The sequence below is a fragment of the Lepidothrix coronata genome, unplaced genomic scaffold, assembly GCF_001604755.1.
Source record: "Lepidothrix coronata isolate B3197 unplaced genomic scaffold, Lepidothrix_coronata-1.0 Scaffold51, whole genome shotgun sequence".
Classification (NCBI taxonomy): domain Eukaryota; kingdom Metazoa; phylum Chordata; class Aves; order Passeriformes; family Pipridae; genus Lepidothrix; species Lepidothrix coronata.
The window spans coordinates 2412043-2439532 of NW_016690231.1; the positions used below are offsets into that span (position 1 = coordinate 2412043).

The 27490-nt window shown below is 41.6% G+C and overlaps 1 protein-coding gene across 2 annotated transcripts in view; it reads left to right on the forward strand.

Moving 5' to 3' along the window:
* The window catches only part of GALNT9 (polypeptide N-acetylgalactosaminyltransferase 9), a 135878-nt gene that overhangs the window by 100137 nt on the left and 8251 nt on the right, over positions 1–27490 (forward strand). For both annotated transcript variants that reach the window (XM_017815623.1, XM_017815624.1), the window contains 3 exons: positions 16010–16195; positions 19640–19777; positions 22388–22483. In XM_017815623.1, the coding sequence (XP_017671112.1) occupies positions 16010–16195; positions 19640–19777; positions 22388–22483 (420 nt within the window). The remainder of the gene's footprint in view (positions 1–16009; positions 16196–19639; positions 19778–22387; positions 22484–27490) is intronic.

A 27490-nucleotide genomic window follows, 5' to 3' on the forward strand; every position in this document is an offset into this window, starting at 1 on the left:
GGGAATAGGGAGGGCAGGGGGAATGAACCAGGACTGGCACAAACACCTCTGGGATAAGGTCCTTACTTGGCCCAGCCAAAATAAACCACCCAGCCACCAGTTTAATCTGAGCAATGGGACTCAAGCAGCCACAAAGCCCTTTCTCCTGCTGTGTTACAGGGTACTTGAATTAGTTTTTTAACACAGCATCCTTCATGTAATAATAGAATTGCTCAGCACAGTTCAGCCGTGGAGCAGAGGCTGTGACCAGAGGTGGTTGGCAGAAGGTGACAGTGACAGGGGAAATGGGAAAAGGAAATAGTTGTTGCCATCACCTGACAAAGCAGATAATAAGGCTGGAATTCCTCTGAAAACACAACTGGTAGAAGCAGCAGAGCATGTAAACATTGACACAGGGCAGCAAGGCAGGATTTTGATACAGTGGACACTGTAGTTAGAGCCAGTGAAGAAATCCCTGGGGGCCTTGACTGTGGTTATTGCTTTTGTCTTACTTCATCTCTGTAGAGGTATTAGCTGCCTGTGACAGCCTGGCTCTGAGTGAAGATGGAAAGAGATTATTTAGAGACAAGAGGACAGACAAGTGGATTGTATTCCATGTTACTCACAGCAAAGACGCTCCAGGGCAAAATTAAATTAACTGAAAGTCCAGAAAAGTGCTTTCATAAAAATGATGTAGAGCTATATTTTTTTCAAATTTTCTTGTAGATGATAGGCAAAGCAAGGCAGCCCCTGTAATTGGTTGATTTGGCTTTTTTTATCATCCATCCCATTTTCCCAGAAAAGCTTTTATAACAGAATTGTATTTAAGTTGAATAGGAAAGACTCTTGATTATTTCTTTGACAGTCCAGAATGTTTACAACAAAGGCTCTGCAAATAAATAGATGGATAAAACCTGGAGCTTGGTAAATGAAGAGCACTTTTGACCCAGCAGGGATAAAACACATCAGCCATGTGATGAAAGAATTACTTAACCCTGTGGCACTGTCTCTTGCAGTTCTTGGAAATTCAAACTTTAATGAGGCAAAGTAGCATTTAATGACTACTGCCATTCTCCAGAAACAAAAAGTTACTGGAGTCACAAAGGGGTTTTATTTATTTATTTATTTATTTCGGCCAAGATGTAGTTGAAATGTATATTTAGGACTAAAAGTATAGGCTCTGTCTGGGAACATAAAATGCCGTGGGTCACGATATAGCTCTGCATTAGTTCTAATGCAGTATTTTTCTGGTCACATCTGACGTGCTTTGAGGGTCAGTTTTGTGCTGATGCCTGTATTTCATGGCTGTGTGATGTCTAACTGGCCCTGTCAGACATGAGTCAGGCAGTGCCATGTCTGTGAGTGCATGTCTGCACTGTGATCCCTCCCAAAATCCAGTGGTTTGTGAAACCCAGAGGGGCCAAATGCTGTGCTGGGCCAGGGAAGGGGAAATAAGAACAGGCTTGAGGGGAGGGATGAGGGTGCTGTATAACCAGGCTGTCCAAATGTTCTCTGAAATCTTTATCTGAAAATCCTAGTTGTTCTAACCCTTTCCATGCTAAGAAGTGCAGGGAGACAATGGAATTTCATAAGGACAGTCATCAAGAGGTGGCATGGAAAACATCCCATTTCCTAGTTTGTGAAGCTGGGATACTGTTCTCCCTGCTCACAGTGGATGTGGGCAAACCCCTCTCAGGTGTCAGGATGAAAGTCCTGGGATAAGAGCAAGGAAGGATGATCCAAAACCACTTCTTACCTCTGGTGAGCTCTGTCCTCTCCCAAGGGACAGAGCTGCTGCTGGTTCCCAGTGGGATTGATGGCAGCACGTGGTGCAGCAGGGCTGTGTCTGACACAGGGGAGCAGAATGAGAGATGAATTTACTTGAGAATCTCTTTGCAGTAGATTTCCCTTCCCTTTGGCTTAGCACAAAGTGGTAAGTCCAAGGTGGAGAACATGGATGTGGCTCAGAGAATGGGGCTTCTTGCCAGGAGTTTGTTTTCAAGACTGTCTGTAATAGAAGGATTTTTAAAAATCTGCTCACAGCAGAAATTTGGTGCTTAATTTCCCAGGCTGGGAGTGAAGAGTGGTGATGAATGACTTAATTAAGGAAGCCATGAAAAGGCAAAAGGTAAATGTTAATGTCGTCTTTGTAACCAATTAATGATCTTTTTATCTATAATGGGACATTAATTTTCCAAATAATTTCTTCGAGAAAGAGTACAGATTTGGCAAAAAGAAATTTTACATCTAAGTTCATCTGTTGGGAAAGGAGAACCCATTACATTAATTACATCCTCAAAAAGGGTATTTTCAGATGTGGTTGAAACAAAATATTTTGCTTGATCTGAAATGAACTTTCATTCCATATCTTGAGTTGTCAAACACCTCGAAATGCCAAGCACAGTTTTGGTTCAATTTGAAACCGTATCTGTATCTCTACATATTTAACTTCTGGAAATCTCTTGCAAACAAAGAACATCCCTTATTTGCTCAGCACTTTTATAAAATGGGACACTGTCTTCCCAATAAGCCGAAGCTAATATTTACAGTGTTCAATTATGAGGACATTTTCTGCTCTTGGGAAAAATCCTGCCAAATGTGCATGTGTATTTTCACCTTCTTGTGCTAGATGGAATGTGTCCTAGGTAATTTAAAGAATAAAAACATGCCCAGCAAACTCTTCTATATATCACCAGCAATAAATTTCTGTTGGTTTCATTATACAGCACAACAAACAAACAAAAATTTCAGAAAATCCACCAAACAAAAGAAGTTGTCAACTAAAGCAAACCTTAATCTAAATCTTTGTAAATGGCAATAACTGATCCTGAAAAAGTGAAATGGAAAGAGCCAGTACAAGGCTGTGTCTGGTGATAGACCTCACTTTAAATTTCCCTGGAGAGGCAGCAAATCTGCAAACGTGACAGCCTCCTTTGCAGTCCTAGAGATCCTTCAGGGAGCTGTCCATCAAAATCACAAACAGCCTTTTTCTTTTGTGTTTTACCTAAATTGCATCCAATTACCAGCTCTTTAGGTGATATACAAAATACCTTAGTTTGTCAGTCACTTCACAGCCTATGATTAATGTTAATATCTGTCCATTAGTGGCAGCAACAAAGCATTTAGGCAGAGTGAATCACTAGGACATAATAGCACTTTCCTCTGTGAAAGTTCCTTTTCTCTGCTCTTTTTTCCTCTTAAGGTATCCAAAAACCTTTCCAGACATGTACTGTCTGAAAGTCAGAAAGGTGAAGTCAAAGCGTGTTGTAACAGACTCACCAAAGGGTTTTTTTTTCATTTTTTTCACATTCTTCTTGCAGCTCAGGAGGCTGCCAAGGCTCCCAGTGCCTGGGCAAAAGGGCAGTGTGGGCAGAGGCATTTTTCAAACTTCAGAGGCACGTCTCAGGTAGCTTATTCCAGTCATTTATGGGCAATGCCCCTCCTTTGGCACCTTCCCGTAGCACTGGGAGCAGAATATTAATCATGGGGTTGTCATCTGAAGTAAATAAGCATTCCCAGTGAAAGCCATTCTCACACACATCTGCTTCTTATGTTTATTAAGGATTTGGCACTTACTGTGTGAAACAGGACGTTATCTGAATTCAGTAATCATGTGTTGGTTTAGTAAGCAGGTGCTTATTCCCACCAGATGCACTTGTCCATTATAAGCAGGTGATGATTTGTGGGTTTTTTAACATAAATTGCATGTTTAGTTTGCTGATCTGATTTAGAATGGGTGTGTGGGAAAGGATGTCTGGAATTACTGTAATGATTTGTTAGTGCTTCTGCTGGCAAACTGAGTTCTTTCTCGTTGCTCACCTCTGATATTTGATTAATTATCCTCCTAGAGATGGGTTTTCAGTATAAATTCTATCTCCAGCTCGAGTTCTGCTGTTCAGAGTGCAGGAGAGGATGCTGTAATGTAGAGTCACTATCCTGGCTGGGTTCTGTAGGTATGAGAGATGGGTTCACACCATTCCTTGCAGCAGGATTATCTCTGCTGTACACCTAAAGCACTAAGACTTAGTGAGATTTATGGAACTATTAAGAAGGAGCTCTCAGGTGCATCTCCGGGATGATAATATCCATCGTTCCATGTTCGTACAACTGCTCCCTTGGGAAGGTCACAGAGGAGGAGCAAGATGGAATTAATGCCCTGAAAAACAAGAGTGCCCCCCACATGTGTGCAGGTCACGGCTGCCCAGTGGGAATTTAGGGAGCTCTAACAAGGGATGGAAACTGCCACAGCTCCCCGAGTGCTGAGCACCCAGCATGAGGACTCTGAGTTGCTTCTGCTCACTTCTGCCATTTTTCCCATTTTTCCCTTGCTTTCTTTCCTGGTTTTCTTGTCAGCACTGCCCTGGAGATTGTTGTGGAGCAGGGCTGTGGAGAACTCACACCTCTGGCCTTGGGCATCTTCCTTGGAGGTCCTGGTGAAGGAGCATCTCTGGTGAGGCTTCTCTGCTGCCTGGGTGCTTCAGGGGCCAGTGCCTGAACAAATCAAGGCTTTTGTACCCCAGCCACTGAGAAGCCAATTGACAAATGTGCCTCATTTCATGGTTTTGTCACGTGGCTTCTAAGCTCTGTGACCAGCCCTGGTACTGCTTTGTGCCTGTAACACTTGAGTCCTTGGGACTTCTTGTAACCATGGTCAAAGCTGAGTTTAAGCTGAGACACCAGATGTTTTTGTGGTCTAAAGTATTAGTAATTGATCTGAGTTTGTAGTGTTCCTGCATTAGAAGAAGCTTTCACTGTAATAGCCTTTTTTTTTTTGGAAAATGTTATTCTAAGTAGATCAGCATGCTAAAATTTGCATTGTAGAAGATTGGTTTGGAACAAAGCAGGATCTAATGAGCATATAGTAAATCCCTTGGCTCTGCAGCAGAGCCACAATGAGCATAATAGCTCTCACTGAATGAATCCCTTGCAGCCTAAAAGCTTTTTTCTTTAAAATGAAATAGCAACCCTGCAGGATTTAGTGTAGACAATATGCAAAGATCACTTAAGGGGCTGCTGTGGAAAGAGAAAACAAATGAGGATGACTCCACTTAGGGTCCTTTGAAAAGACCCTTTGTGATCACTTCATTAGTCAGTCTGTTTCAATATTTTCTTGTTCAAGAATGACTTTATTCTAATGGAAGCATCAATAAATTCCACTCTTTAGTCTTCCTCCCTGTGGTCTTCAGCTAAAATGTCAGGAAGCATTTTATCATTTTTCAGCGTTCTCACTGAAGGTTGAGCACACAGTAAATATTATTTAATTAGCAAAAGACTGAAAGCGTGAACTAGTGGTATTGCACGAGAAAGCTGGGAACTCACTTTGGGGAGGAAAAAAAAGTTGGACAGCTTTTACCTGTTGAACCCAGGGGGGATTGAACCAGGTGACCTCAAGAGGTTCCTTCCATTCTGTGACTCTGTATTTCACCTGCCACATGCACTGGTGTACATGACTCTAAACTTGATGTATGATTTATTTTTCTTGTTTACTTTCTGAGTTCAAAATTTTTAAATTTGAAATTTAGTGATATGGATAGAACAACACCAGGGATTTCAAGAGTGGGTGTTTTAATTCCAGGACTTGGCTTTGGTCTTGGAGGCTTTTAATTTTGCTTCTGGGTTGAAAGTCTAATTTTGGCTTTAATTTGCTGGAGGAAATAATCTCTGTTCACCAGAGATACCAAATTAAAATGAGAAGGTGTTTGAAACATAAACCAACTCTTCCCCTCAAATGCTACAAACTGTGCTCGTTTAACCACAGATCCAAAGCCGAAACCTGAACCTAAACTAGGTGAATTAATAAATATCACAGTCTTTGGCTTTAGCTCTGTCTGAGATGTGTTTAAAATAGTTCACGTGATGGGATTTAATCAAATGTGGTCCTCTGTACTCACCACGTATTTTCTTCTTCCCACTGAGGAGATGAGTTTGTTGAAGAAAAGTTGATTTCTGAAGGAGCTGTTGCTCTGTGAATAGTGTCCATAATGACAAGGGTGGGATTGGCCTCAGGTCAAAAGCACCTGCTCCATTCTCTGAAGGATTGATTGTTGTTAACACAGGGCCTTGTGATCCTCAGTGGGATGAAAACAGTGCTGGGCCAGAGGCATGGGGTGGCCCAGTGCCAGTTCCTGGTTTTAGGTCAGGCTTTCCAAGAGGAAGTCAAAGGCTTGCAAAGCCCTTCTGCAGTATTGGCACTGCTGATGGATTGAGTGTCTCTCAGTTTGCTCAGGCAGTGATGGAGCAACCGAAGGATTGAGGGTTGTACAATCCTGATGGATGTTGGTGGAAACTGAGACAGCAATGACAGGTGTGGTCGATGCAGTTGTTTTGGAAGTGCCCAGTTCTGTTCTCTGTGATTTGGTTTTCTACTCTTCAAGACACTTTCATGGAAGTGTCATGTGAACACCTCCATGTCAAGCAAGGCATCCCCACTCTGACCTTTGGTGTTCTGGCTGATCGTCTCCCGATGTGTGACAGAGAGCCCCAGCCTTGTTTGGAATGCTGCCCTGCTCAGCTCAGCTGGTCTGGAGCCCCCTGTCAGCAGTGTCCCAATGAGGACTGGTCTGTGGCAGCGAGTGTGCTGGTTCTTGTGCTCCAGGGGAACCTTCTGAGCTGGCTGGTGGTTTGTGCAGGTTAGTAAAGCACAGCCTGGCAAAAGAGGTGTTTTCCTAAGAACTGAAGTGTTGCAGGAGCTCAGCTGCAGATTTTCTGATGTGAGCTTAGTGCACATAAGACTTTATCCCTTGCTGAGATGTGAATTTAGAGGGAGATTTTCTCTATGGTCTGTTGGGATAAATGAGGAGAAACAACCCAAAGCAATCACAAGAAGGACAAGTAAGGAACAAGAATGACAGGCTGGTCTTCGATGCTGTTTCATGTATCCCGTATAAATTGTATTTTTGCAAGGCCAGTTTGTTGAATTTTAACAGTTACAGTCCAAACACTGTCTGTGCTGACAGATTTACAGAAGTGACTGACAGTGATTCTATTGATCTGGGGAAAAGTTGAGTAAATCTGTAAGAAAGCAGAAAATTATTCTCATCAAACACATTCTTAAAGAATATGTTATGGGAAGCATCTGCCTGGGACAATTACCAAACTAAATTAAGATACCAAATTGCATTTACGTTGTACAGGAAAAATGATTTGTAGTTGGAAAAACCAACATATCTGGTACTAGACCAGAAGAAGAGATCTGCAGCCTCTTTAAGACTTGAGGAGAATTCAGAGAAAATAGAGTTATTATCTCTAGTCTATGAAGTTTAAGGGTTTGCCTCAAAGCAGTCTCTCTTCTATGCCTGTCATTTATGTGAGAGGAGCTGTTAACATCTCCTGGAGCATTTTGAGGTGCCAACATTCATTAATTTGCTACAAAAAACAAGCCTTTGAAAATTAAAAGCTTGCCCTTAGGCTGTCCTTTCTCCCTGTTGCCATTCCTCAGTGCTTCCTCGCCTGTCAGACCCTAATGCCATCCCTAAGCAATGATGTCAGAGGGACTGAAGGTGCATAAACAGTGCTGATCTGCACCTGAGGTCCCTGATACAGAACATCCCAGTGGTTGCCAGACATGTGCCCCTGAGGTTGCCTCCTTTGTTAGTACCTGTAAGTTGCTGTCTCCCAAAATTCTGCTCCCTAAATGCTTTCTGGGACTAAAGAGATCATGTCCCCCATCGTTTCCCACCTGAGGGACGTGCTGAGGGGGGACCTGCTGGCCCCTGTGCAGTGCTGGATCCTTTGGGATTGGCAGAGGCTCTGGATAATTCTCTGGTGCCTCTCTAGGGCAGCTGCTCCCAAGCAGGCATCCAGGGAACTTGTACCAGGATGGGTAGATGTCGTGATGGCCAGAAGCAGAGTCTGCTTTGCAGCCATGTGATCCTCAGAGCTCAGTGAGGGAATGAGAAGCAGGCTCCAGAGCCCAGTGGCGGGAGCTGCATAAACTCTCCTGACATTTGTTAGTCCAGCCCTGGCTGTGTTACACCATCACTTTGGCCTCGTGCTTAGCTCCTGCTGTGCTCTGCTCGGCTGTGAGGCTCCTCAGCAGCTCCTCAGAGAGCAGTGTTATCAGAGTAGGGGGCATCTGACAACATCCCTGCAGAGACAGGTGAACTGCCCCAGGGGAAAACAAGAGTTCCTGAACCACCACCTTCTGGAGTTCAGGATATTTTAGTTTTTGCCACACTGCTCTTGTTGCTCTGAATGGGTTTTGCAACTTCCATCCCCCCCCCCTTCATCAAGACATTTCAGAGAGTCTCTGGAATTTTCCTTGCAGAAGGGAGATCTGCTTCACACATCAAATCATGAGCTTCTTCCCTAGACGTGCTTTTTTCAAAGTTGCATTATCGTTTGTAAAAGTTGTGCAAAATATGGGTTTATGGAGATCGGATTAGTGGTAAAAGCATATGGGACATTTTTAATATCATTTTAAGTCCTATCTCCTCCCTTGCATAGCAACTACCCTATTAATTTATCAGACCTAGTTCTTTACACACAAGGTTTATCTTTACAGGAAGATAGCAGTTACTGGAGTGTGAGTTTCTCTAGAACATGTTTCAATTTCTTCGTGCTTATCTATTTTCTTCTGTAGGAGGGTTAGCAGAAGTGTTTTATCTTCTTGCTGTTGTCGCATCTGAGATCTTAACTGGCTTGAGGTTCTGGTTAACCTCTAAGAAATATGTGAAGGACAGCCTCTAAATTTGCTACTGAAGAGCCACTAGAGAAATTTAAAACACGCCTCAGTTGAGTGTCTCATTACAAGAACATTTATCATTACACTGCCTTTGTTTTCTGAAAGCAGTTCATCTGTAAATATCAGAAAACCCCAAGGGAACACAGCTAAGAGGTCAAACTCCAATCAGTTCTAACAAATTTTGAAGGCTAATCGAATACCTATGAAAAAATTGTTTTGCTTTCCTATAAAGAAAAAGTGCCATTTTGAGTCTGCCATGAAACCTCACCTTAGGTGACTGTGCAAGAGGATCTAACAGCACACCCCTGAACACTGTTGTCATAGTTCTGGGAAAAGCAGCAAGCTTCCAAGTGTTCATCATTGGGGCAACTGAAATATTGATAAAAATAGTAATCATAAAGCAATCATACTGCTGCCAAACATATACTAAAGACTTGTATGACTCCACCTACTCTGTCCTCCATGTCTCTGCTTCTCTCCTCGAATTAAGTTCTTGCTGTTTGAGCCAGGAAAAAAACATGAGGAGAGCCCCAAGTGAAATTCAGCCCTCTGAGATGATTAGTCCTCAAACACTGCTGTGTGTTCCCAGGCTCACAGGGCAGCAGGAGCAGGGGGGAGGTATTGGCACACCTGGGATAAGAAGACCCGCTTAGGAACAGAATTAGCTTTTATATGTGAGATTTTATTCACACTCCCTTTGTGTCTGCTATGAGCAGATTATCTGCAAACCGCTTTTAGCAGGAGTTGAGAGCAAAAAGGAAGGATTGTCACAGGGACAGTGTCAGGATCAGTCAACCCAGGACCCTTTTGGGTCCTGTAATTTGAAAGCGTTGGTCAGAAGTTTATCCTGAAACCTTTGACAAAACAAAGATCTGTGGATCTTGAGATGTGATTTTCTTCCTTTTTTCAAGTCCTTTTTTGGCAGCTGAAAGTCTCTCTGATGTAAGCTGGTTTGTCCCAGCATGGAAAGATTATTGCTCTATAAGTGCACCATTAAATAGCACAGGCTATTTTGAGAAATGAAAGTTGGGACTTTTTTAAACCATAATTATGGCTGCCTTTAAAGATGGTGATAAAAATGTAGTTGATGAACAAAACAAGACCATGTGATTAATTTCTCGATATGATGTGTTTGATTATGACAGCTCCCCAGTCTTTAATAGCTTCCTATGTGAAGTGAAAAACAGAGAGAGAGAGCACTTTATCTAGCACAGCTGATTAAATATGACTCCCTAGGCAGCTCTGAGAATACGTAGAAGCAAGAATATCCATAAAACTCCATTAGAAAACAAGAAAATGTCAGGCTATAAATTACTTTGAAAAATCAGTTTTCAGCGAACTACATAAATTGTCCTTATCAGAAATGCAAGAACCCTAAATGTGCTATATTCATGCTAATTTTTTTTTTTTTATCTAGTGTGGGCACTAGAAGAGTTGCCACATCCATTAAGGGCTGGAGGATAACTACAGAGCTCCTGTGTTTCAGATGGGAAAGGGTTTTATTGTAATTTTTTCAAATGTACTGTGAAGAATCCCTTCTGATTTAGACCTTGTTGGTTCATGGCTGACTGGAGAGAGAGGCTGAAACTACACCATCATCTTCCTATGCACATCTTGAATGCTAAGAGCTGTCTTTCTGTTTGACTCTATCACAGTAGGAATTTTACTGTACCTCCTGTAGAGGTGAATTTTATTTTACACTGGGATGTCAAAGGGGCTGAGAAGGGCTCACTGGTGCCTGTTGTTGTGAATTTACTACCTGGGTTGCATGTGCTGCTGCCCCTCAGGTGTTGTCAGAAATTACTTAGACTTCTTTCACCTTGAGGAACCACAATTCAATCCTTGTGTCAGATCCCATCATCTGCATGATCTGTCACAGTGATCTAAGGCATTTTTGTCTCCAGGCCACATGCACTCTGAGGGGGCCTGGGAGCCCACTGGACCCCTTAAAGTTTGATGGGCAGGTTTTTGAGGCTTTTCCAGCTGACAAATTAAAACAAAAATACTTGTGTTGAACAGGCAAAATTTCTAAATGAGAACAAATACCTGGCTTTAATGTTGCTGTGTCGTTCTATTTTTACAGCAAAGGTTTGGGTTTTCAGTTTAATCTGACCTTTCAGCTTGAAATATATTAAAGCTTTTAACATCAAGCTGATCTTCTGAAACTCATCAGTAAGTCAATCTCAGAAAAACATTTGGGGGGGACACAGATAGAGGTGATAAAGGCCATGTGTTTCAACTAGTGAAAACTTTTTAAATTGGTGTTCTTCTTGAAAATTTAGGTCAACAAAATTTCTAAAACACGTGGAAATTCTTTCATAATAGAAAAATCTTTTCCAGTCCTGCCGTGGGTGTGTGTGGGTAGTCTGGAAGACATCCATCTCTGGTAGGCTTTGCCTTGAAAACTGAAGAAAACTTGAGATCCCTGACTTAAGAATTCTCACACTGGGACATCACAAATGAGGGATATCTGAGCTGCTTTAAAAACTCCTCCATCTCTTCTGTTGCCTTCACTCGGAAGAGAAAGTTTGAAATCTGGAAGGCTGCTTCTGTGAAGTGCTGCTCAGGTGGAATTCAGCACTGTTTTATAAAACATCAGAGTCCAGTTCTGGCACCAGGGTTTTGTTTCAGGATGTGCTGAACAGCCACTGCAGCAATGCCAGGTGACACACTCAGCTGGGTAAAGCAGAAATGAGGGGCCCTGCTGCCACAGGGGTGTTTTGAAGCTGGTCTTTTCCATTTTGTTACTGCTGGAAGATGCAGACTGTGGTTTTTCCTTTCAGCAAAGAACCACTGAAATGTCCTCAAGCTCCTGGAAACAGATAAAGCACAAAACTGCCACGACACCCTGGCAGGTTGTGCAGTGACACCTCCAGAGAGCTTGCTAATTGTGAAAACTGGGCTCAAAGCCTCAGGTTGTTGAAAATTTAATTTTGATTTTCTATAGTATTAGAGAAGCTGGATCTCCACTGGAGTTGCTGTGGCATCTGTAAACTTGCAGCATTTGGAGCAATGGGTGGAACTGGTGTGTCCATTAAGAGGCTGTGAAGTTGTCAGCAGAGGGTGTTTCTTTGGAGGCAAATCCCCCACACACCCAAGTGTCTTTCCTACTATTACACATTCTTGGATACCTCATCTCTCCAGCTGCTTAAATCAAAGATGTATTTGATGGAAAAAATAGTTGTAACAGAGTCTGAGACTTTTCTTTTTTCTCTCTCACTGAGCACTGAGGTGTTTAAACTGCAAAATTCACAGCAAGGGACAAAGTTCTTAAGGATCATGATCTTTACTTCCAGTCTAAAGTTTTCAAAGTTAAAACTGTCTCCTCAGCTTTGCCTTCATACTGATGCCATTTTTATTTTTACCTTCTGATTTCGCTTTTCCTGAGATCATCTGCACCAAATTAAGTAACCCTGTGCAGTCACTTGAGTGTACAAAATAATGTGATACCCAATGTACAGGGCCATAAGTCCATGGAGAGGGAGGAGCCCTCCCTGGAATCAGTGAGAGCCTCTTGGGAGCTGCAGCTGCCCTTGTGCAAATGGCTCACCTGAAGATTAAATCCCAGGATGCTTCTGAGCTCTGACATTCACTCTGCAGGTCATGATTATATTGGAAAGGAGATCTCACCTGCAGAGCTGGAGACCACGTCAGCAATGTTCTCTCTTTATATATATTGCCAAGAGTTAGGAATTGATTAGCCCAGCAGTCCAGCCAGCTCTACATCCTCCTCAACGGTGACCAGGCTTGTTTAAAACTCTTTTTAAGTTTAATTTTTTTTTAAGTCCCATTAAAGGTGGTATTTTTGACCTTCAGCAAAAAGTACTTGTGGGAAAGTGAATTTCCTTGGAGAATTTGTTCTTGTTTGTTGAGAGTTAAATCATGGCACTTTATTAGCCTTTCTCTCTGAACCCAACCTGTGTTCAGAGAGCTTTGCTGATGCACAGTTTGGGTAATGGTAGACAAGACGTGGTCTCATCTCAGATTTTCACAGAATATGATGTCTGGTTGACTGCTGAATAAATAAACACCTTCCTGTAGGACAGGCATATCTCAGATGTACAGGAACAGCTAATAATTAGTGTCAGTAAATCATTGTAGTGCAAACCACAAACATTATCATTCGGTTTGTAATTTACTCCTGATGTGGGTACTTGTTCTTCTCAATACTTAATATGTCTGTTTATAGAAAAGTTGATTGAGATAATTAGCAGTAAAAATGCTAAGGTAACGCGGCTGTGGTAACATTTAAATTGCTATCAATTTTGTTTATAGCAGCCTAAAGAGCAGTGCTGAAATTAGAAATTAGCTACAATTAGCAGATAAATTGAGTGTCTCTTGGAATTACTTGATCATGTCTTAAAACTCTGCGCGGAGTGCTGGTGCTCAGGGAGGCAGAGCCGAGTCCCTGGGCTGGAGCAGCAGCACCGAGTCAGGGAGCACAAACTGCACTTTGCTTTGCTGGGAGCATCCACCTGGCCTTCCATGGAGCCTGGGCTGTTGCCCCACAATATATCTGATGAGTGCATGCTGTGAAACCTGACCAAAAAAATGTACTGTGAGAGATTTGCCTCTCCACGGGGGAAGAGAAGGCAGAGTTTGCTTTTCAGTGATGTGCACCCTCGTGGGGAGCAGCTCAGGGAGGCTGTGACACTTCCAACCTCCTCAGGAAATGAGCCCTGAAGCACACATTTAGTGTTGGCAGCTCCATATGAGAGGAATAGCTTGGGCTGGAAATGTGGTGTTGTCCCAGAAGTCACAGATATGGAAGTCAGTTTTCTCGTGGATTTGAAGGGCCTTGGGCATCACTTTATGCTCGCAGTTAGAAATAATTTGCTTCCCCCAGTAAGGCACTTCAAGGATTCTGCTTGATAAATGCTTTATAAAGGCATGTAATTATTTTCTGGCATAATTTCATAGTTTGATGTGGAAAGAAATGTGTTGTCTGCTACTGCTAAAATTAGTCATTAAATAGATTTTTGAGGATGGGAAGAGGAGGAGAATCAACCAGGTTCAGGATCAGCCAGTGGCCAGTGGACAGGAGCACACAGGCAGTGGTTTTCTGCACCGTGAATGTCTTTCAGATCTGTGTCCAGCAGGGAGAAGGTGTTGAACCTCCCATCCTCCTCATTCAAATACAAACCTTGAGCATTTATCTAAATCTCACATGATGGCTCTTAACTCCTGGGATCTTGCCCAGTTTTGGATGCACATGTTTGATTGTACTACTGAAACTCTTCCATTTAGTGTAAATTTAAGCAATTATTGGGCTGGAAAGGGAAAGACTCTTCACTCTGTACTTAGCTGTGGGCTGAAAGGATGTGGGGATACAGAGTCACGTCTGTGGTCCACTGAACAGCAACTAATCTTTGTGAAGTGAAACAGGAGACCTTGTCTGGCCTGAAAAGAAATGACCCATAGTTGAGTAGCATTTATCTGGGATGTGGAGAAATGGTGGCATGGTGATGTACACCTGATGATACACGACTGTCTGACTCCTTGCTCCATGTGCTGTACATCCAGTTCTTTTTCTCTGGGGTTGGAAATCCCATCTTTATCCTGGGAAACATCCCCCACTGGTGTTAAAAGTTACATAATTCCTGGAAAAAGCCAAGTCATCTGGGTTAAATTTTTCTTCTAAGGAAAGAAAACTTGAAAAGGAAATTTCTTCTAAGGAAGAAAAATTTCCTTGACTATTTTCTGGTTATTTCCTTCCTTCCCCCTCTTCAGCAGATGTTGCCTCTTTAAAGAGCAAAATGGGGCTGAGGGGTAGGGGAAGGAGGTGACAGCACAGATCCATGCTGAGTGCTGAGCACCAAGCTCCAGGCTGCCTTTTTTGTTGTGTTTTCTCCAAAGCCAGGTGTCTGTTTCCCTGTGGATTTCATCTGTGGAGAATTTATCACTGATAAATAACTGTTTGCATTGAATTTACAGATGAGCTAAACTGTTTTCTCTAATGTTGTTGCAGTTTAGTACCTTTTCCTTTTCAGGTTAGTATGAGCACTGTCATTTGAAGGAAATAAATCTGTCACTCAGATAATATATTTGCCCTTGGTACCAGGATGTATAAATAAGAGTTACAAGGTCATTAGCCATATCAAGAGAAAGAAAAATGTGCTGTGCATTAAATAACTGACTTCCAGGCTGGGTTGGGCAAATACCAGTATACTAAAGTGTACTGCTCATTTCCCCTTCTGATTGTGAAAATCAATTAACTCCTTTCTGGTTTTGTAGCCCTTCCCCTTTGCACTGGAAAGCCTCAGCACATGTCAGTACAAATTTATGAGCAGTGTGTTTTTCAGTGTACTCCATTTGTCAAATGTAAATTCCAGTGGCCAGTGATTTACTACAGAACTGTTGGGAAAACAGCAAGTAAATATTACCTAACAAAGTATTAAGAAAAAAAAAAACAGCCAAACCAGAGGAGATTTTATCTTCCCAAGCAGTTTATCTTTGTCCTTGAGAAGGCAGGTGAGGTGGAGAACTGCCCTAGTATAGTTCTGGAATACATTTTGTATTGAAATGTGCTTTTATTCGCAGTAAAAGGCAACCTTGGAAAGCAATAAATTATATATCTTTTATTTATTTCAGCTAGACTATACTACTAGGTGCAGACCTGAGGGAACTGAAGTGCATAAGCTTCACTCACCCTGCATCACTCCAAATCTCACTGATGCAAAGAGACAAGTGCTCGTTATTCCTCAATTCAGACAGTAAATAATCAACAGGGAAAAGATTGCACAGTCTGGGTGCAGTGGTGTCTGGGAAGGCTGGGTGATACAGTCCCTTGTACAGCCCTTTTTATCCATCTTCATCCACTCAGAGTAGAGAGGTAAGATGATGAGAGGGCTGGAGCACCTCTCCTGTGGAGACAAGCTGAGGCAGTTGGGGATGTTCAGTCTGGAGAAGAGAAGGCTCCAGGGAGACCTTAGAGCCCCTCCCAGTGCACCATTCGTGTGCTAAACACAGACAGATGATACAGCTGATTTTTGTTGAAGTTTCAATAACAAGCACCAGGTTAAAATAGTCCCTATGGCAGAGGTTACCACCTTATAAGTTATCCTCTGCCTGAGGATTCCAAGAGCAGAGATACTATGGAAGGGACTTGGCTATTTATGGCTTCTAAACTTATGCACCTAGTGCAGGCATCTGCATTCACATTGGACTCATCTATAGACAGTGTGCACCCCCAAAGCAGGTAAATGGGGGATCATTTTGAATCATCCAACAGCCCCCACCTTCGACCAGCAAACACACCATGCGCGGCGTCCGAAAAGGAGCAGTAGTGTTGCCTTTAAAGGGGGGGAAAAAAATAACTCCTGTGGTTGTTTTCTGTCCCTGTGGCAGGTGTGGCAGTGTGGGGGGAGCATGGAGGTGTTGCCCTGCTCTCGTGTGGCTCACATCGAGCGCACCAAGAAACCCTACAACAACGACATCGACTACTATGCAAAGCGCAACGCCCTGCGCGCCGCCGAGGTCTGGATGGACGACTTCAAGTCGCACGTTTACATGGCCTGGAACATCCCCATGGCAGTAAGTACAGGGCACACTCTCTCCTGAACACAGGCAGCAACGTGGATGGCTGTTCCTAGTTAGCTCTTGGAGGTGAAGGGTGTTGCTACAGCCGGAGAAGCGGGCTAAGCTCAGGGAAGGAGCGCTGTCAGCTGCTGTGTGCTCAGCACGGAGAGTTCTGCCACATGAACTCACCTCCTCGGCCTAGGTTTGGTTGTGTGCTCAGCACAGGTTGTTGTGTGCAGCGACACAGATTTATAATTTAACTAGAGCAAAATGTTTCAGGTTTATGTGCTTCCTCAGAAGTCGTTAATTTGGGGTGCCATTAAACTCTGAGGTGTTCATATGCTGCAGTGGTGGGGACTGCAGAAATGTCCATAAATAAATACTATCATTCATCCTGAGACTCAGTAGACCTCACCAGCATAAAATACAAAGTATGTAATAAAAGAACCACATATTAACTGGCTTTATTGTCCACAGTCTGAGAGATGCCATGTGAACACATTGTGTTTCTCACTGCACACATGAATTGTGGATGCCATGTGGAGCCCTGTAGGAATCCGTGTAATATAAATATTAGATAAAGTGTAGGTTCAGTTTATCACTTTATTCTGTAAGTATATCACGTGCTACATCTCCACTGAGCATAGTTCTTGGAGAGAAGGGTTGTGTGTTATATCCCAGGCAGGTGTTGCTGTATTCCTTAGTGGCATTTACATCCAGATGATTCACAGGAAGGGGCACAGGGCAGCTGAGGGGAAGCATACACTGCTCTGCAGATAATGATGGTGTCATTAACCCTTATATCAGGGCTTTGTCCAGATCTGATTGAAGCAAATGGAAACAAGAATGTTCCTATCAGAACAGGAAAATACACAAATCCAGCAGTGTCTTTGGGAGTATTCAGTTATGACCTAGGCTTCATCAGAGTCATGGGAGTCTTGTTAAACACTTCATTGGATTTAGTCTATGGCCTAAATATCTATTTGTGCTTTAGTACCTGGGAAATATGTGAAACCCCATTTTTGTTCATTCCTGTTGTAGCTTTTAAAATATATGTATATTTTAAAATATGTATCTAAACCAGCAATGTTTCCTCTTCTCCATGTGATGTGTGAATATGTCAGATGTTCTCACACATCTGAATTTCACGTGCTGCTGTTCAGTATTGAACACTGTGCAAAGTCTCTGAGATGTGTTTTTGGTGACTTCTTTTGGCATGAGAGGTAATTGCAGAGAATTATTTTGCCTCAACAAAAGGCAATACTGCATAACTTTTCCCACACGAGATTTCTGTGACAGTAGGAGGAAGACAAAACAGTGACCATCTAAGTTTTTAGGGGCATTTTGGCCCTGTCTGCATCCACTTGCTGAAATGGTTAGTTTTCAAATAGGAAATGAAAAAGTAACCTCAGAAAATTTGCTTGCTTGATGACACCTGCAAATGAATTCTGAGGAACGATGATATTTAAATAAGCATTTACACCAAAATATGATTTCCTTTAATCTCCCTGTGATTACTTATTGATGTAGTTTTATGCACTGAGCCATAGAGCAAAGCTTTGAAAAAAACCCAGGCACATCTACAATAAAAGTCATAAAATCAGGAGCAGTACTAAGCATTAAAATTTTCTTTCCATAAAATAAATTGATTGATTGATAAAATGTGCATCATAAAAATAACCCTATTAGCTCTCAGGAGAAGGAAGCTAGTGTTAGTTATTCCACTGTAGTATTCAATCCAGATGGCTCAGAAGTCCTGTACTGGTATAAGCCATTACAAAAACCTTCTGCAGGAGAACTAGAAACCTTGCTAGCTGGTTGAAAAGAATATCTGTAGACACCTCATTCTTGTGCCATCACTCTGTACCTGCACAGGACTGCAGCTGGCACAGAGGGTGAGCACAGCATTTTCACAGCTGCTCAATTTGCTGCTCTCATGCTCTGTAAAAACAGAACTGCAAAAAGGGCATTTTATTGCCTCATTTAAGAATAGGGCAGAAAGGAGGCAAGAGAAATAATGTGTTTTTTCCCATACCACAAAACCGAGCTAAATTAACTCTTCTATAACTCCCACCATCTATGTCACAAATCACTCCCTCACCAGTTATTGAGGATCTCTGCATAATGTGTACCCAGATTAGCAGATGGTCTGGGCCACATCTGCAAGGTCATGTTCCTATAACCTTCAGCAGCAGGTCAGCATAGCTTTATTTTAGTTAACCACATATTTCGGCGTCCCCCTGCTTATGATCTATTCCTCAACAATTTTAGAGATAAAGGAACCTTACCTGGAATGATTTATTGCACTGAGTGCCTCAAAGGATTGCTCCCCTTCCACGTAGCCTGAAGTAGTACGTAAATTAACATTCATTTGAATGGATGTTGCACTGAGAGCTCATGACAGAGTGTGCATCAGCAAGCAGCAGTGAGCACAGCAAACTCTTTGTGTGGCAAATAGGAAAACCTGTTCTGTATTACACTTGTATTCTCTCCTGAAAACCAGGCATCTGTTGGGGGTTTTAATAAACGCTGAGCTAAGATTTGCTGCTGTAACCCTGCCTTAGATACAATCTGCAGAACGTACAGAAATCCTCCTGGAGGAAAAGTGCAAGGCACTTCAGACAGATTCCATGCAGAACTCCCCAGTTTCAGTCCATTTGATTAATATAGTGTTGGAAAAGATTTTTCGGTGAGGTAACCCTTACTGTCTTGCTGTTGAACTGATGATTTATAACACTTTAAATCAACAGACTCTAAGTCAGCACCTGCCGTTTTTAAATGGCTGAGTTTGGTCATACTGACTTGAGTCTTCCAACCTCTGCTTTTCATGGGGTTGTATTTAAACATGAATTAAATTCTGAAGTAGAATAATAAAGAAGGTTTTGAATTTAACTGTGTTTTATGGCTCAAGTCTGCAAATGAGCTCCAGTTCCAGTAAAAACTGAATGCTGATCTGTACGAATGCTTAGTGGAACTTAATGACTTTTTGAGCAGCTTTGCTTTGAAGTTTTAACAGGTCTGTTCTGATGTCATTTACATTAGTGAATACCCAAAGCTCTTACTAGAGTAAACCATGACCCAGCTGCCATATTTTAGATCAGAATTACTCCTAAATTCCAAACAAATCTGAAAGCAAAGGCTTCAGGATTGATTGCAAACATTTAGAATTGCTGTAAGTAACAACATTGTTATTGTATTCTCATTGTTTTGATTTATGTTTGGGTTTTTGTCTGTTCTTTATCCTTCTTTTTTTTTTTTTTTTTTTTTTCCACTGGCTTTCATTAATATTTATTGTCTACACTCAAAGGCAGCTGTTTGATGAGCTGCTACTCACAAAAGAGAAAGAAGACAGGGAAAGTACAGCTTGGTGTACAAAATGAACTCCAGTTTGGTTTCAGTGAAGAAAGCAACCATAAAGTCAGTGCAGTGAGATTTCTTTGTTCATTTTCTGCTTTGCAGAACCCTGGAGTTGACTTTGGAGACGTTTCTGAAAGAATTGCTCTGCGACAGCGACTGCAGTGCCGGAGTTTTAAGTGGTACTTGGAGAACGTGTACCCTGAAATGAGGGTTTACAATAACACAGTCACTTATGGAGAGGTACTGTATGCCTTTGAAAATACCTCATGGCTGCACTTGAGAAGTCCTTTCATTTTAGTGGTATCAGGATGTACAGAGCACAGTCAGTACAGCAGTAGCAACAAAAATACCCTCCCCTGCTTTTAATCAACACTAAGAAGTGTGGCTTTGAGAAGCCCCTTCCCTCTCACTGGAGCACATCAGGTGAAATCCTTGTCACTAACAAAGATATGCAAACTCTTTCATTTTTAAATAGAGCAGCTCTGAGAACATAAATTCGAGGTAATCATCTTCCTAAACAGGCTGCCACAGACATCATCAAGAAAACATCAGCAGTCAAGAGAGCTAAAATAATTATAGTTGATGAACTATGAGAAGAGTTGAGTTTGCTGAGTTGTTTTTATCAAAAGAACAACCCCTTCTTTGAGTTTGGCTGAACTATTTGAAGGATTACATTGATTTTATTAATTCATTTTCGCAATCCTCCTTTTATCCTGTTCAGGATAAAAGGAAACATATCCTTGTTCAGACTACGAGGTGAGGATACCATTTGGCAGGTCTGTATCTCCTCATCAAAAAAAGTCATTAGCGGAAAAGCAATTTTGCTGCCTCGTGCTCAAATTCCATATTTTCTGTACTTTCATTTTCACTTGTGTAGCAGTGTTGGGTAATACCTGGGAACACCAGCTCGAAAGCAGCTGAATGGGGAGGTTACTCAACCCTGATAAACTGCTGGATCCAAACATGTTAGAAATTGGACATTTCAGTTCATCTCAGCTCTCTGGGTCTTTTCTTTCTCTTCTGTGAACCAGTCAAATCTCCCATATTCGCTTGCCCCCAATCTTTAAAGAGGTCAGACGTGCCTTCTATGACTCTTCAAATCTGTGTCACGTGCCTGTAATAGAAGGACTGCTGTCATTTATGATGGTGAACTGGGGTGAAGTTCTGGGAGCTCTCCTGCTGCATCATGTTTTTAAGATTTTAATTGTCTACTTGAACCGCAATTAAATCCACAGGCAATATATTTTCCCACAAGACAACTGAGTGGACACTTTTCCTTTTTGATTGACTTCATGTAAAAATAAGCCAGGTACTTGAGATACTGATACAAAGTGCAAATTTTATTGCAGAATATCACTTTGCATCCTGATGTAACTATCCCCGTCGGTAACTGAGAAAAGACATTTAGTAAACTCAACAGGAGCTGTTGGTATCTGTCAGCTCTGAGAAAGCTGTTAACTGCGAAGAGCATTGGCAGAACTGCCAATGTTGTGTCAATTATAGCAGACACTGAGCAAGCTGGGCCCTGAAATGAAGTTTGTTTCTCCTGAGCGGTTGCATAGAAGGTTCTTGAGTCAAACAGAACGCTCAGTGATGCAGATATCTAAAATTCATTAACATTTTTAATAAAATGGAGCCACACAAGCTATTTAGCTGGTATAAACTGGCACGGGTCCCTTTCAGCCTTACGTGCCCATAATGAAAAAACTTAAGGCTTCATCCTAAATGGCATTAGGCTTGTTATTAAATACTTTCTCCTCTGGTTATTTTCCTGGAGGAAAAGATGTCTGGATTTTAGTGAGTTTAAAGGAAAATAGATGTATTGAGTAGATGTGAAACAGATTGAAACAGTAGTAAAAATATATTTCCTAGTGACTCAATTCACATTTTTAAAGCCGTGTCATAAAGCTGTCTTCATCTTCTTTAGCCTTTATAGTGCCTGAGTCATAAAAAAACCTCCTGAAATTTAGTTGTTGGTGATCCCCCTTGTCCAGTTGGATTCCCTGGTCTGCTTGTACTCTGTGATATAAAGGATTATTTACAGATTTTCTCTGACACCTTGTGCAGCAGCTGTTTCTGTATTATGGGGGTGGCCAGAGAGATGCTTCACAGTCTAAACAAAAACTGACCTGTTGACTCTTCCAAAGTGTCTGTCTAAATAACTTCTTGTTTATGATACCTGTAAAATTTTTCTGTGTCCAAAATATGTGTGTGTAATACTTCTAGTCTCAAGAGAAAGGCCTGGGTTTTCACAAGAGCTCCATCCCAGTTTTTATAGACTTGTAAATTCTCCTTTTCTGGGGAGGCACAAGAATTTTTTACTTCACTGGATCTCTGAACCTGTACCCTTCTGTGCAATGTGCTTTATGTCACTCTTATACGTAACAATGTACTATATTCTCAGTTGAAATAATTTTTTTTTCACATGCTTTTCTGGTTTTATATAAGGGATAGGAAGACATAACACCTGAGTAGTTCCTATGCTGTTTATTAAGTCACGTACTCAACACAACAGGGTCAAAATTTATGTTTACACAAGAGTAATTTGGAGCAAAATTTGACCTGGGTCAGAGTGAATTTTATGGCCTTTTGATCCTTGAGTAATTGCTGAAAATATAACTCTGACCCGAGGTCTGTGAAGACAGCAGGTTGTCCAAATGATGTCTTTTCCTGGAGCAAATTCACTGTTGGCATCTTGTCCTGTCTGAAGAATAACCATGTGTTTCTCAGAGGGCAGTTTTACACACTGCTTGTGTTGATGGGGTGGCACAGCTGAGATTTGGCTGGATGGGACTTGGATCACGGGGATTGGTTTCTGACCCAGCTGGGTTTGTTCTGCTCTGGTTCCAGGTGAGGAACAGCAAAGCCAGTGGCTACTGCTTGGACCAGGGAGCCGAAGAGGATGACAAAGCAATCCTGTATCCATGCCATGGAATGTCCTCTCAGGTAAGTGGTTCAAATCCCATCATCAGCGAGAAACCTTTAACTTGAAGAATTTTCAGAAGAAACAAAAGGTCATTTGGTGCTTTTGAGTTTGGCAGTGCATTCCTGAGTTGCAAAGGCAAATATGTGGCTTTACTCCAGTCTTTTTGGGTGCCCTTTCCAAGGCTGTTCAGCACGTGAATCTATGCATTGAAGAGGCCAGTTAGGAAAAGAGAAGAATCGTGTTTATTTGTTTAAATAACAGGGATCCACTGAAGATGAATTAATTTAGGTGGTCTGTGTGAGCGAGCAGCTCTCCTTGTTATGACAGGACTTACTTTAGGAATTGTACCTCTCTAAATCAACTGTTCCTTGGTCCAATAGGCTCCTAGAGAGAAATTATTTAGCAAGCTGCTGGTGTGATTCCCCGGGTAGGCAAAAAGTTAAGCACATATTTAACATCAACATCAAAGGGAGGTAAGAATATCCCCTAAGTTAAGACTTTTCTAAAATAGGAGATTTCTTTTTTTTTTGTCAGTCCCTGTGCATATTATTATTTTCTTACAGATGTCTGAAGATTTTCAAATGACATTTCTTCTTTCCCTACTCACGGTGATTTCACTTGTTTTTTAAATATAAATTGGATATTATTTAAATCCAGGACTTGAGCTGCTTCTGAAATGTAATTCTAGTTTCTTTTGAAGTATCATCTGAATCAAAACTATGTTAATGAACATTCTCCTGTGTAAATAAACTCTGACCTTATCAGACTTAACAATTATCCAAAGTTCAGTGATACATATATTGATTTGGAGTCCTGGCTCGTACATCACCGTGGAAGCAAAGCGAGACAGACAGTAATTCCTGCTGACAAAACGTCCACCTTTGGCAGGATCATTATGGAACATTTGACTGACACTCTCCTAGTAGAGGTGGAAGGAGCAGCCTTTGAGTGAGGTAACAAAATAGCATTGCTTAATTAGATGTAAATTACCTTTTCAAGAAGACTCTTGTTAGAGATGTCAAGGCACTCAGAGAGACTTTACTCTCTTGCTCCATTCTAATTCTGACCAGAAAGCGGCAAATTTAAGTCCTTCCAGAAAGTCCCTTAGCAACATCTCATCTCTGTCAGTGTGCTACCACTTAGAAGACTAATGAAATAAATGGTTCTGATTGTAATTTGTTTTGCAATTTAAGTTCTTAACCTACTTGTTTTCCTCCATGACTTCTGTTTCATAGAATATGCTTTGACTTCTAGAAGAAAATAGATGAGAGCTTAAGTTACTGTGAATTTATTTGAAAGGAAGGATGACATGCCCACCTTCTCCTGACTAACTTTTGATAATTTGGGAGTATAAGGGAGCTCACCTCTCAGCAGCCAACTCTGACCAATTTTAGCCATTAAGGATCAAGTAATTTTCCTTTTAGTAAGATATGAATACATTGCCCAGTAAATTATGGCTTTTGGATTTTGGGTCCTAGACTAGACGCAGGGCAGATCTTCTCAAGTGCAGATAACAGTACACAAAGTATTTACTGCCCAGGAATTGGATAGGGACAGTTAAATCACTGCTGGCTCATTTCTGCTACAGGTCTTCAGGTTCCTGTCTCTGTGAAATTTTCTGGAAAAGCCTGAAAAGCTGATTTTAGACTTTACATTGAAGCCACAGGCTAGAGCCCTTTTGTTACTAGCACTGTACAAACACATAAAAAGAGAAAGTCACTCTTCCCAAACCCTTAAAATCCAAAGCATCCCCTGTGTCTAAGAACTATCAGAGTATCGGGAAGGCAAAAATTTAATCTGCCAAATCATCCTGCAGCAGTTTCCATTTCCCTTTAAAACAAACAAATGAACAAAAAAAAAAAAAAAAACAAAAACCAAAAACCAGGAAAAAAGTTTTCATTCTGCAAGAAACACCAAGCAAAGGCAAAGGTGATGGTTTATCTAAGTTGAGTATTTCACAGACAAGCATGGGTTGGAGCCACTCAAATGCAGCCAAGTTAATTAATGATTACACAGCTGGAAAACTTCTATCATCTCACCACAATTTACAAAATTAATTCAGTGTGAGAACCACAGCTGCACAAACCCTAATCAAGGATATTCAAGCACATTGCATGAAAGGTGTTGACAGCAAGTGTTTTAATATCTTAAATAAACATTTTTAGAGCCCCTCTTCTAATCAGCCTGGGTGAGCATAGTTGTCTGCTGCATTTAGCTTTCCATTTCTGACATTTTTCATCTCAAGCACAGGGCATAAAATACCCCTGCTGAGTCGAGATTTGGGTTATTTGTACACGCCTACTGAATATAAATTAATATAAATATGGAACTCGTTTTCCCAGTTGGGTTGTCACTGGTGCTTCGTGTGTCCTACTGAAGTGAAAGAATCCCCCCATGCAGCTACAGCCTTGTTTGCTTTTCATACTCCTCAGTTCTGACAAGCAGATTACCAGTGATTTTAGAGTACACGTGGTTCCACTGAAACAACACGAGTCAGGTGAGTGGTTAAAGAAAACTGAGTTAGGAGGAAGATTACTGTTCATCTGGGATAAAATGTTCTTTTCTTCTACTTCTTGCCCTTCTGTTTCCCTTGGGTATTGCACACCTCTGAATGGTGGTGTCCTGCATTACAATGCCAAACTAAAACCACTCTTCTCCATGAGCAAAATGCCTTTCCCTGTGTGTATTCCAAGATCAGGTCTCACCACAATAAATCACATCTTGTCAGTGACATCAGCTTTTAAATTTCTTTATTCAGACGGGGACGAAGTCTTTTATGGATGCTCTGGAATGCATTTAGCCTGAGTTTACATCAATTTGGTTTGATGAATTTGACTTGAGCTAAGGCAGTGTAAGCTAACAGCCAAGGGTATCCAGACAAGGTTTTGCATCAGTCCAAGTTGATTTGAAAACTCTTTTTACAGAAGAGTAGTGTCCTTTTTATATGTGTTCATTGGATCTGAAGTTTGAGTCTAATCACTTTCAGGACAAAACTGTTTGCAAATACAGCTGGGAGAAACAGTCCAGGGCTACAGAAAATTAGTAAGAAAGAAATATATTTGGGATCTTGAACTGCCTTGCCTCTGCATGTGTCCTACCTTGTTCAATCACCTGCAAAGCTCAGTGGTTCTATAGACTTACATGAGACCCTTTTGTTGTAAAACAAATTAAAAACAAACAAACAAAACAGGATGGGGTTGTGGGGGCAGATACAACCCCCCAAAAATGGAATATGTTGCTCTGAAAGCTTCTTAGAATGGCCCTAAGACATGCAGGTTTTGCAGGACCTTCTGAGAGCACTTTCACAGAGGAAATGCTCAGTGTCTCACAGTCTGTGAGGAAAGCTGTGGAGCTGATTGTATGGTGTGTGGAAGGAGAGGAGAACTAAATAAAATGGCATCCTAGGATAGAAGGGCCAGGGTGAACAGCCTCCTTCTCCAGCCTCCTCCCTTCCCTTTCACAGGGAGAGAAAGAGGAGGCTCTGCAGCTGTGAGAGCAAGGACTGCCCACCTTGGGATCAAGCAGAAAGAGGGGAGAGCTCGATGCTGGGATTCCTGGAGCTCACAGCTATGCAAACAGATGGGATAAGAGGAGATGAAAGGTTCTGCTTAAACCGTTGCTAGAAGGCAGATATTTAACATCTTGCTTGGCAGAGCTATTTGGCTTCCCAGATTTGCATGCAGGTAGTTTCTTCACTTGCAGGAAGCGATGGGTGAGATTCTGGAACAAACATGGAAATTTGGTAACTTGTGATTTGATGTGTCTTGTGGTGACAAGTATCCTGGAGGCACAGGGTGTTTGGGATTCCTGTATAGCTCACTGTTTCACTCTCTGTGTCAGCTTTCAACTTGCCTTAACCTGCAGGACTGAAGGATCATTAAAGATTTCCTTTTGCTTGGAGAACAAGGGTGGGAGAGAGAGGTTAAATTTAGTGTTGAACTCTACCAGGCCCCTCCATGTAACTGTTTCCTGCAAACAGTTATCTGTAATCATTCTGTGCTTTTTTCACTTGACTGTGAATTAGCAGGAATGGATTTTTTGTAAGTCAGATCCTTCAGGTGAAAGCTGCCATTTACTTCCCCCATTGATGCTCCTGAAGGATCACATTCCACAGGCAGCAGCACTCACTGTTTTTGAACCAGGTGAGGTGGTTTGATAAACAACCTTTGACGTCTTTTGCATTCTGCTCAGATTTCTGAATGTTGAAGGGAAAACTCTCCTATCTCCTCATTGGTACAGCAGATGGTATCAGGATCAGATCTTGAGTATGTAACAGAGCACTTGGCTTCAGTGTCATTGATGTGGATCCTTCAGCTCTTCTCAGATAAAAAACTGAGCCAAGGTCCATCCCCATGATGTATAAAACTCTGTTTCTGTTCTGCAGCTTGCAATGGGAGCGTGTGGATACCTAATGATCTCAGCCCATCAGAACCTGCACTAAGATTTTTTTTAAATGACTAGGATTTAATATTCCTTAATAAAGGAGATTTTGTCATTTGATTTTGACTGTTTGGCATGATGATCCACAATTCTAACAGAAATTCAGAGGTTGTTTCTTTGTATAGTAGTGACACTTAGGACCAAGTTTGAACACAGCAGGTGTAATTTTCTCACTTCATTGACTGTATCCCAGTTCCTGCTTTCTAGTTTACAGTAATAAGCAACTTATTTTAATGCTTGTTTTATTTTCATAGTTTGTGTTGTCTCTAGGAAGTTAAGATATGAAGTCTTTGGAGGGAGATGTTATTAATCATATAGTAGTTTCTTGAACCTGAATTTCTCCTCTGATTTTGCAAAAGCAAGCACTAAAACTTTACTATGTAATATGGTCTAAACTGAGATAATTGTTTGGGTGTGTTTTTTTTAGAATTCTGTCTCATTGCAGGATAAGTCTAAGTTTTAATGACTGTTGGAGTAGCCATAAAAACTTAACAGAAAGTACAGATTCAGGAAAATTAAGCCCATGCTGTTCCATTTGTCTGGTCGTTGTATAGACAGCAGCTTCCTGCACGGAGCCACCTCTGACC